The 12053-nt window shown below is 35.6% G+C and overlaps 1 protein-coding gene across 4 annotated transcripts in view; it reads left to right on the top strand.

Annotated features, from left to right (window-relative positions):
* Positions 1–12053, top strand: part of NCAM2 (neural cell adhesion molecule 2) — a gene marked incomplete at both ends in the record, with an annotated part of 396277 nt that overhangs the window by 330895 nt on the left and 53329 nt on the right. For all 4 annotated transcript variants that reach the window (XM_079767352.1, XM_079767350.1, XM_079767349.1 and 1 more), the window contains one exon: positions 6190–6363. In XM_079767352.1, the coding sequence (XP_079623478.1) occupies positions 6190–6363 (174 nt within the window). The remainder of the gene's footprint in view (positions 1–6189; positions 6364–12053) is intronic.

Genomic DNA, 12053 nt, shown 5'->3' with positions numbered 1-12053 from the left:
TAGACACTTTGTAGAGTAGGGTCTTACTAAATCTAGGAAGTTGAATCCTTTATGTGATAATTCCATTAATATGTTTACTAGGCAGAGATATATTAAGAAAGTAAGCAGAAAAATATTTAATGTAGAGAGTTGGGTGGTTACAAAAGCATTGGACAGTCAGAGGAAAGGGCAGGCAAGAGATAGCCACTAGTCTTCTGGCTTTAAGGTCACAAACTACCACAAGTGAAGTCCAAGGTCAAAACTAAAACTGCTAACCAGCAGTCAGGAAGTCCTGCTGCCAAGCTACCCCTCTAAGGACATCTCAGCCACCTTGCTGCAGGAACTGTGTGACTAGACTGCGGAGTAGGGAGTCTGGCTGCTGCTGTCATTCACATCTACAGGCTTTGTCCTCGTGCAAAGTGGGAAAGGCATTCACATACCTTCAGCATTCTCATCCTTCCATGAGTATCTCATCCCATGGCACTAACCATAGCAGGTGAGTCTGAAAAATGAAGATTTTAGCCTTTTACTCCTTGTGATAAAGGGGAGTAGCTTAAATGATAGAAATGAATGTGAAGTGTCAATAGAAAAAGTCTAGGATAAAGTTTAAGACAACATTCTAAAAGAATAGTCATTTTGGTACTTCCACTTAAAGATAGGTTTACGAATATCGAACTCTTCCCATTGGTCTAAGGTTGGCAATATCACGTCCTCATCAGTGGGGAAAGAGCTGGTCAGCAACTCTGAACCTTGCCTTACTTGCTAGCTTTCCAGCATTTCAGGAAACCAATTTCCCAGAAGAAGTAAAGATGTCAGGGCAGAAATTAGGAACAACGTATTCAAATAGTGTGACAGGGAAACAAAAGAAGAGTTTTTTTTGCCTGAGAAGATAGTAAAACTGAAGAAAGTTTGCCATTTCACAAAAATCATTACAGTTCATGATAATGAAACAGAGAAGAAAGAATAAAAATCCAACAGAGAAGAACAGGGGGGGAAAAAAAGAACTACCTGATGATGCCATGTTATGGAGAAGAGACAAGGAAAAGTAATGCCCTTTAGCATGGCTGGTATGCTTCAGTGGTTAAGTATGGACCCATGAACCAGGAGGGCACATGCCCCGGTTGCAGGCTCCATCCCCAGTAGAGGACGTGCATCAGGCAGTGGATTGATTATTCTCTTTCATCATGGATATTTCTATCTCTCTCCCCTCTCTCTGAAATTAAAAAAAAAAAAGCCCTTTAGATATAGTGGGTTTAACATGGGAAAGAGGAGGGCAGACTTCCAATATAGGTTCATCCAGTGGTAGGGTACAATTTGGTTGAAAGATGAAGGGATTCGTCCAAGGTTTCAGTTGACAAAATGAGCAAGGCTAGACTTGGATTCGTAAATTCTGATGATACATAGCCAGGCTCTTCATCCTACAGTAGTAGAGGTGAAAAAAAAAAAGTAAATAAAGAAATGCACATTTTATTGATTTTAAAGAAAATTTTCACAAATTTTCTATTTATTTATTCAGTGATGGGTGGTGGCATTCATTAATTATTGCTTTGGGGGAGTGTTAAGAATTAGCTTAGAAAAAATATTGCTAGTAATGATGGGAGCATTGTGTTTGAAATTTAATAACCACAAGCCCCATTTGCAGCATTGGACTATGTTTGATAGTCTTTTACAGTATGATCTGTTTGCTTATATCCAATGAGGTTAGATAATTCAGGATCTTGAAAGCCAAAGTAAAAAGTATAAGTTTGCCATTGTAAAGAAAAGGAAGCCCCTGAATCCCCAGCTCAGGGAGGGAGCATGATTAGAGTGGTGCTCTAGAAAGGTTGATTTTGCATTGACACACCATCTGGGTTGAAATTTGGTGCTATGTCCAATAGAAAAGGAAGCTGCCAGCCACAGATGGCATTACCGGCAGAGGCAGATAGGCCCTGGGCTTGGGAATTAATAGCGGAGACAGGAAGGAAGAGATGGATACAAGAATTGTGATACAGGAAAGATGAAAATAACTGTGAGATTAATTAATAGTCATGTACATGACAGATTGAATGAAGGAGAATATGATTATAAAACAACTGAGAAAGTGGGGAGAAGATGTCGAGATGTTAGTTCTAGGCTTATCAGACACTATTCACTTGTACTTGTTCTGTATCTTTGTTTTTAATTTCTGAAATATATATATTTAATTCATCATATATTTCCTGAGGACTTGGTATATTCTAGTCACTTTTCTCAGTGTAACATGTACATATGTATGTGTGCATTTATAAATATGTAATAACTCAGTAGTCATCAAATTAGAATGTAAAAAAATGTTTAGGAACAATACTAGAGCTGCAAATCATGAGCATACTTCTTCTTTTAGTCAGGCAATAGAAAGAAGAGGCCAACACAAACTAAATCTAAATGAAAATCAGGTAACAGTCAGCAGCTGTGAAAATAGACTGTCTGACTAGGGAAAGATACCCACTGGCCCAAGTTTGGTGATAGCACCATTGTGCTACGAATAAAGAGGCTCCTATTTCTGTGGAGGTGTACCATGTTGAGGTACACAGCTTAGCAAATAGTATCTACTTCTGTTTACAGTGTAAGAACCAAGGACCATGTACATGCCCTATGGTCAAAGGTGGGAGCTCACCCCGGCCTGGATAGGCTGTGGTGGAGCATCGGCCTATGAACCAGGAGTTTCCATTTTGATTCCCAGTTGGGGCACTTCCCTGAGTTGCAAGCTCGATCCCTGAGGGGGGTGGGGGGGTGGGGGGGTGGGGGGGTGGGGGGTGAATCATGCAGGAGGCACCTGATCAATGATTCTCTCTCATCATTGATGCTTTTACCTTTCCCTGTTCCTTCCTCTCTGAAATCAATAAAAATATATATTTTAAAAAGGTGGGAGCTCAAGAGGAATCGTACCTTCGTACCTTCTTTTTCTCTCCCATTACTTAGCACCTTTCCTTTTGAAATTTATCATCACACTGAAGATCATCATTACTGTGATATCCACTTAGAGCAGGGTTGAGGAACGTTTTTTTTCTGCCAAGGGCCATTTGGACTTTTATAACGTAATTTGTGGGCTATACAAAATTATCAACCTAAAAATTAGCCTGCGATATTTGGTCAAACATTTAATTAACTCACCCTAATGCCTTGGCAGGGCCAAACCAAATGATTCCGTGGGCCTTATATGGCCCATGGATCAGACGTTCCCCACTCCTGACTTATACCTAATTGACATTAGAGAGTCACTCAGCACACACACACACAGACACACACACACAATCTGTGTATGTGTGTGTGTGTGATTTTTTTTGCCTCTTCTGCAAACTTTAGATCAAACTTACTGATGAAAATAATCTACAGTTATAACTTAAGGAATAAAGAAACATGATAATCATGATATTTATGTATTACAGCATACATAAAGTATTTCAATAATTAAAATTTTTATTTCCAAATAAGATTTTAATAGCAAGATGACTTTAGGATGCATCACTATTCTACACATTTATTTCCAAACCTCAGTGTTCTAAAATAATGCACTTCATAGAATTTACTGTTAGTAATTAGAGCTGAATGTACACTATTGCATTTCTTTACAACATTCATGCCCAAAATGTCATGAACCTGCTCTCCAAGATCTTACCCAGTACCATTTATAAGGCATATTTTATATGATCTACAATGTTCTCTTTTAACTCCAGCAAGTACAGCACATTTGGTTGTTGATAGCCATTAAATTTTTATATGATTGTTTGATTATACCTGGATGGAAATTTACTGTATTACTTTCAATCATTTTATTTCTTTTAGTTTTATAAAGTTAATTCTAGAGATAAAATAGAAAATTTATTTTTACATTTATACTAGAGGCCCAGTACATGAAATTCATGCACAAGGGAGGGTGTCCCTCAGCCTGACCTGCACCCTTTCCAATCCAGGAGCCCTCAGGGGATGTCCTACTGACTGCTTAAGCCCGCTCCTCATGGTTCTCTGCTCTCTGTGGGGCCTGCCTGCTCCACACCTCGGCGACTGCCAAGCAGCTGTGCTAGGAGCTGCCTCCTCCCTGCTATCAATCTCCATGGTGGCAATGAGGTTGATTTGCATACTCACTCCTGATTGGCTGGTGGGTGTCGTGAAGTGATGGTCAATATGAATATTTCTATTTTATTAGTGTAGATAACATATGTGCCATTGAATCAGCTCTGATTCCGGCTGACCCTACCAATGAGTGATGTCAACAATGTCCTCTTCTCCTCAGCCCTGCTCAGCTCTTGTAACACATGCCTATGGTTTGTTTCATGGAGTCAATCCATCTCATATTGGGTCTGTCTCTTTTTCTGCTGCCTTCTATCTTTCACAGCATTATTGTCTTTTGCAAAGAACCCTGCCTTCTCATAATGTGCCCAAAGAAGGATAACTTCAATTTTGTCATCTTTTGCCTCCAAAAATGTTTCAGGCTTAATTTGCTTTAGTACCCACTTGCTTATCATTTGGCAGTCCAGGGTACTATAGAGCTATTCTCCAGCATCATATTTCAAATGAATCAATCTTTTCCCTATCTTCACCGTCCATTTCTTGCATCCATATATAGTGACTGGGAATATGAGAGTGTGAATGATCTTAATCTTGGTCCCTAACCACCCTTCTTTGCTCTGGTTGTCTGTCTTAATTCTTCCTTTGTGCACTCTGAGTCTCAGCCTTCTCTTGATTTCTATGTAAACTAGAGGCCCAATGCACGAAGATTCGTGCAAGAATGGGCCTTCCTTCCCCTGGCTGCCGGCACCGCCTTTGCTCCACCCTGGAGCCGCCTTTCCACCTTCCCACACTGCCCAGAGGCCCAGAGCATCTGGGGCAGTGAGGAATGCCTGCATCCTGCCCCTGGCCACTAAGCGCCTGCATATGCAAATTAACCCGCCATCTTTGTTGGGTTAATTTGTATACTCACTACTGATTGGCTGGTGGGTGTCGCAAAGGTATGGTCAATTTGCATCTTTCTCTTTTATTAGTGTAGATTAACAAACTTTATGATTATTTTGATGTTATATTGAAAAGAAAGATAGAGATTGAGAGGCAGAAAGAGATATGTTTAATGTTTAATGTGCCTCTAATTCTTCAGGTTTCTGGAGTAGAGGTGTCATAAATTTCCTTATTGAGACATTTTATTTGTTATTTTCTCCTTTCGCTTGTTTCACCTTACAGATAGCATTTTATAAAGTTATGTATATTGGAAAAAAAAGTAAAGTTCCACTCAGGATACCTTATTGTGTTTGAAAATGATATAATATACTGATAACAAAAACATACATAAGAATGATTTATAGTTATTTAATATATTTTTATTGATTTAAAAGAGGAAAAGAAAGGGAGAGAGAGATAGAAACATCAATGATGAGAGAGAATCATTGATCGGCTGCCTCCTGCACTCCCCACACTGGCTGGGCTATTGTTACTTTTTAAATACATGAATTAAAACTTAAATATCTCAACTAACAATTTATTTTAATTAAATACCTAAATGAAATTAAATCAGATAGTTTATAGTTTTATTTAGTTCATAATGGCATTTTCTCTAAACATAACTATTGCCCCAAAATTATTAATACAATTTTAATGAAAAAACACACAAAGCTTATATTTTCACAAGAGATTATACTAATTTTTCAAAAATAATTTCTTGTTATGTTTTATTTATACCTGCATTCCCTCTCCATCCTTTTTCTCACAAACTTGTTTTCTTCAAATGCCAAAAAATGCTTGTATTATAGAGAAAAGTAAGAAGTAAAATTATTTCCTCAATAAATGAAATGTGATATTGAATGTTTTATAGTTTGCTTGCTCAGTTAGTAAAGATTGATTAGGGTATACGTTCTTGCAATTTAGACAGATTATTCAGCAGTTTATGCAAGCTTTGTAATTCAAATTATTAAGTTTATAGGCAGCAACATTCCTTTATTTCTAATTCTCAGAATAACATAGGTCTTTTTTTTAGAAAGTTGTTTCACATGTCTCTCAATCCCATTTTATGAATTCATTAATTCACTTTAAAATATTCACAAATATATACATATTTTTTTCTTTAGCAGCTTTGTTGAATTTATTGGGGTGATGCTGGTTAACAAAATTTTACAGGTTTCAGGTGCACAATTCCACAACAGATCATCTGTACAATGCCCATCTACATTAGGTTATATTTTCTTTGTGATTATTCCTTCATAGATGTACCATCCAGTCCCTATGGGGTGAAGATTATAGAGCTGTCACAGACCACAGCCAAAATTTCTTTCAACAAGCCAGATTCCCATGGAGGTGTGCCTATCCATCACTATCAAGTGGATGTCAAAGAAGTGGCATCAGAAACCTGGAAAATAGTACGCTCCCATGGAGTTCAAAGTGAGTCAGTGATTTTAAAGTATGTGAATTAATTCAAGCTGATCTTAAGTATTACTGTGTTCTTAGCTTTTTATTTTCCTTCAAAATGTACTTTTTTTTCTTTTAATATGGTAGGGTTGAGAAAACATGTCCACCACCCATTTTACATTCTCTTTTTGAAAATAACTTTAAAAAATAGTGGGAAATTTTCTATCCTTAGTAAGGATGGATGAGTAGCAAAAAATCACCAAAGTTCAAATCTAGGGAGGGAGGGAAGTTAGAATTTAAAATTTTTGGTGGTGGAAAAACAATTGCTGACATGAAATTTGATGACTGAATAATCTGAAATGTGTGTTTTTTCACTTATTAATATTTCTTCCATTAGTAGGTGTGAAACTCATAGTGTAAAATGTCTTACATATATACTCATGAAATCATCTATAAAAATTATTCTGCCTAATAAACTTTATTTCAAAATTACATTTTGAAAATTCAAATTTTGCCACCAATCATGACTCAATCAATCTCTGAGTTAGCTAATTCTATTTTGAGTATAGAATTAGCTAACTCAGAGAAGTTAAAACAGTTTATAACTCTACTTTTTACTTAGGTAGAATTTCATCATGTTGTGAAAATGTGATTTTTTTTTCTACTCTAAGAAGGAACTTACGTAGAAAATAATAATGAATTATGAGATTTGGACTTGGTTGTTTGGGTCATAGAACTACATTGAGTGGTCCAAAAGTCTAGCATAAAACAGTAAGGAAATGATTGCTCCAGGAATCCTGTCTTCCTCTACTGACCCCGCCTTAAGCCTTGCATGTATGGTATAAGGATTCTGTAAATGGCATGCGCGTTCCTGTGCAGAATCATTCTAGTAGTCAATGCAGACAGAACAGATAAAGTCATTCTAGTCTCATCGGTGTGGGCACCTGCTTGTTTAGCTTTTACTAAGAGTGAATAGAGATTTTAGATAGAAATGTCAGAAATATTACCAATCAATCATTATTTACCCCATGTTTCAAATTCCATGGAATGGAATCAAATACCTCTTAAATGGTGCTGTGTAGCTCTTTTGGGGTGTCCTGTGTTTTCACCTGTACTTTCTGGGGACAGATAGCTAAGTACTTGTCCCTGGAGATGCAGGTGGACTGCAAGCCAGACAAAGGACAAAGTTTTAGTTGCCAGCATCTCTCTCTCTCTCTCTCTCTCTCTCTCTCTCTCTCTCTCTCTCTCTCTCTCATGTTTATAGCTCATAATTTTACTTCTCTCCAAGAACTTCCAGGTTCTAGCTCCTTACCAGGGTCCCAGTCTCAGATTTCTCGCATCATTTTCCCCCAGAGAAGAAATCTGAAGACATATTTTAAAGCACATATACATTTTTGAGTAGTGAAGAAATGCTTCTTTTTTGCTGGTGGGTTATAGTTGTGCTGTTCATTCACCCTAAAGTTTAAGAGATTTTTTCAAACATAATTATACACATTGATTTAAGGCATTTGTTAGAAGATTTAGGTTTAATTTCTGAAAAGATAGGTGCATGTGGTGATAGACTCTTTTTTGCCTTTAAAGTGGCTTCATTTATTTATTCTAATTTACATAAGTTTAGTTAATGTTAGTTAGTTGTCCTTATTTCTCTAATTTGTTATATACTCTTCATGTAACGACTTCTACTTGCTGATATCACCACCTAGAAATAAATATTAGCTCATGCCTGATTGCAATGCCATTTAGCAAGAAAATGTTAGCATAAAAATTTCCTGTTAGTGGATTCTGATTCTAAATAACCCATTAATTAATTTCTTCTGAATTTCACCTGCTCACTCTGCACCTGGTCCTAGGTTTAGGGTGCAATTGAGACCTGGACATATTATTATATTCTTCTTTAACTTTTAGCTGAAGCTTTCCTGATTCTCCCAACAACTGATGTGACACAAACTAATTTTCAAAATCTGTAGAGTTGTGAACAAATAAGGTATTAACAACTTATACTACTCAAATATAGAATGTGAGTCATTCTGCTGTATAATTTTGAGTCAAAAAACATGTATTGCAGGTGTAGCAAGACGTTTTGGTTGGGAGGTTTACATGACACATTCATTGCCATATCATTCAATACTTTGTAAGCATGTTCTAGACACCTCATTGGGCACAAATGAAGGGAAAATAATAATCTTGTAAAACAACTACTAATTTTTCAGCTTTCAAAGTAAAAATGAACAAAAGTTAATATTTTAAAATATCAAGTTCTTTTTAACAGAGCATGAAAACATTCCTCCTAAACAGCTTAATCTATTTCTTTTGATTTGTGAAAGGTTTAGCCAGTTAGACTCACACATCGAAAGCAGTCCTTTGAATCTCAACCAGAATTACTAGGTGTTCTGCTTTATTTGGATGTGTGGGTATAGTGGAGTTAAACTTTGTTTCTGAAAATAAAGAAGACAATTTTTCTTTGAAAAGAATAGCATTTTTCTAAATGGAACTTTCATTTGTAACTTTTACTTTTTAAATTCTTAGGATTGTCACTTATTGAAGAATGTAATAGCTGAGTATAATTTGAAAATAGCTATACAGTTGGATTTTTTTTTTCAGTCCTTTCATTGCATAGCTCCACTAAACTCAGTGGTGCTTTGTTGGCTATAACACTACGTATAATTTAATCTATAGATGGTAATTTTAACATTATTATATTTAGTTTATAAACACTATAATTAAGGTTATGTACATGCTTTATTATTATATATAATTTCAAACTTTTAATCTAGGTTCCCATTTTAGTAAAAGTTCGATTTTAATTAAAATCGGACGGAAAGATCAATTTCTATGGTAGAGAAAGCCATTTTCAGTTTTGTGGAGAAGTGGCGTTCAATAAGCATTTTTTCCAAGAGTGTTTTGAAGTATAGATTTGGGTTTATAAAATATATGCTTGTGCCTGGTGGGTCAGCAAACCAATTTGGAATAGAAGCTTAATTTGAAAGAGAGTGAAGATTAGTAGATCAAATGCTGAACAACTTTTTGGTGCAACCACTGAGATGCTACTTCCTGGTGCCTTCCTTTATCCTTAAAATGTTGCCCTAACCTCAGTGGCATCTGCAGTCCTCTTGAAATGAAGAATCTTCCCCACTTGAATACTCCAAAACTGCAAACTTGCTATCCTTTATGTAGATTTAGACAGAGGGCTCCACACTAATAAGGAAAAAAAATATTGCATGTATGGAATTTTCTACCAATACCTCAGTTAGGAGAATCTAGTTATTTCTGTGTTCGAGATTTTCATGATGCTCTCCCATCTCTCCTCAGCCCCACACTTTTTTTTAATGCAGCAGGGTTGTATCTGGCCTATGAAGGGTTCTTTTCTACTATTTGCATCGAAGAACCATTTAACTTTTAAACCTGGTTATTTATGCCTGTTAGTAGTAAAATGATTTTGGCAAATATTTTTTTGTAATTTTCCTCTTTGTTTTGTTTTAGAATTTCTTAATCAAATGTTGGCTTTTTTGGATTAATTTTAGGTCTTTTCTCTCTCATTGTCTCTACTTCTATTTTTGTTCTAATTTAATTTTTCTTTCAACACTTTATTATAGTTTTCAGTTTATGTATTATTTTTAAAATTTCTAAATCCTTAATTCTCTGTCATTCCTTATTTCATGCATGCAGTGTGGCCTCTTAAATCTGGCATCATTGTAAAGATATCTATTATTTTCAAAGTTTTTTTGTTCCCTGACTTTTTTTTTTGTCATTGTTATTTGTTTTATTTTTTATTATTCCCATAGGAAACTTACCGCAATTATTTGGTGATCCACATCTGGATGTGTGTATTCCAAAGTGAGAAGAAAGCACCAGTAGGTTCTGCTTGGAAAGACAGGCCTTTTCAAGCACTGTGATCACGTGGGCTTCTAATGTCTCCATAGCAAAGATCCAGAAAATGTCAGCGTTCTTTTTTGAGGCTGTTCAGTTACTATCAACACACCAGCCACCAGGGCTCTATGGAAAAGCAGCTTGTGTCAGAGGGTGTCAGATAATTCCCACATCTTTCATCCAGTACATCCACTCCATACTTCCACATGTTAGAATTTCAATGTCTAAAGTCCTTAGTCCAACTTTCCTAGGTAGTAGACCTCCATCTAGTGTAGCAATGAGAGAGAAGAATATATACTCCCTTAAATGTGAGAAGAGGACATGAGAGTACAATTATTCAGATGTGTAATGATCATCCAGTTTTTTAATCCCATTTTCTTATTCTTAAAATTCCTTAGACTTTCTTGACTTCTACAGGACTAATCAGTTTATCTCTCCTTTGATTACAGACAATTTATTATTTTCAAAGTAATATTATATGTTTATATTTTGGCTTTTAATTTTTTTAAAGCACAGTCCATATTAAATTAAATTAATTTGTTAACATATTGATAATTACAATATTGACAATCACAGTTTTAGAAAAATGAGCATATCAATGTTTCTTACTAATGATCTATACTAATAAAAGAGTAATGTGCTTATTAGACTGGACATCTTCTGGACAAAGCCACAGTGGCGGGCCAAGGCAGAGGCAGTTAAGGGCGATCAGGCCGGCAGGGGAGAGCAGTTAGTGGGATCAGGCAGGCAGGGGAGCAATTAGAGGCATCAGGCAGGCAGGCAGAGGTGGTTAGGGGCGATCAGGCAGGCAGGCAAGTGGGAGTGATTAGGAGCCAGCAGTCCCAGATTGGAAAGGTTGCCGGCCAGGCTGAGGGACCCCCCTCCTGTGCACAAATTTTGTGCACCAGGCCTCTAGTTAGTACTTATAATTAGCTATATTCTCTGGTGTGTTGTATGGCCTGTGGGAGAAAAATCTCACATTTATCTCAGAAACTAATTTAATGTGCACACTCAGTGGAAAATTTAAATGTAAATTTAAGCTTCAAAACATGGCAATTTTTATCAATAAGAACAAGAATAACAAAGACTATTGCATATGGACACAATCTTAGGTTGCATATATTGTATAGTATACAACTACAAGAAGAGATATTTAATAGACTGTGATGTGAGTGGTGCCAATTGAAATTATTCAATATGGCATCTCTTCCTATTGGTGAATATGTTTACATTGCATAAAAAATATATTGGTATTCAATAACATAATTTAATCATATCTTTTTTTTGGAAACCTACTATTTGATATTTTTATTATTCAAAAATCCACTAATTATGCAACAGATTTCAATTTATTCAATACTCCTGGATTATTCATTAGTAATTGAGGCATACACTGGATATGTACAGTGTTATGTTTATAAACACAGTATATAATTATATAATAAGGCAGATATCTTTTTGTTAATTTCTAAATTAGTTTTTATGATGAAAATATATAGGATTAAGCTTCCTTACATTTGAATTATAAAACTAAAAAATAAAGTAAATAAATGTTAGTGGAAACATTTTATTAAAGATATTGCCTATAAATATTTCTCACATGGTAATTGTTGAGTATGAAATAGTTTTTCTTTTGTTAGTACATTTAAAATACAGAGTAAAAACAATAAGAATGAGAATTATAATTTAACCAAAGTTAGAGTAAGCCCATACAAATATTTTTCCAAGTTGTTTTGCTATATAATAATGTTACCTAAGTTGTTACCTTTCTAAATGTGTGAGGAATTTTTGATATTTGCATTATGGAGATATTAAAATCATGAAAAAAATGGTTGATTTTTATGTTATTAATGGTT

The sequence above is a fragment of the Cnephaeus nilssonii genome (assembly GCF_951640355.1).
Source record: "Cnephaeus nilssonii genome assembly, chromosome: 3".
Taxonomy (NCBI): domain Eukaryota; kingdom Metazoa; phylum Chordata; class Mammalia; order Chiroptera; family Vespertilionidae; genus Cnephaeus; species Cnephaeus nilssonii.
Note: the sequence above shows the minus strand (reverse complement) of the source record. Positions and strands in the feature narration are given on the sequence as shown.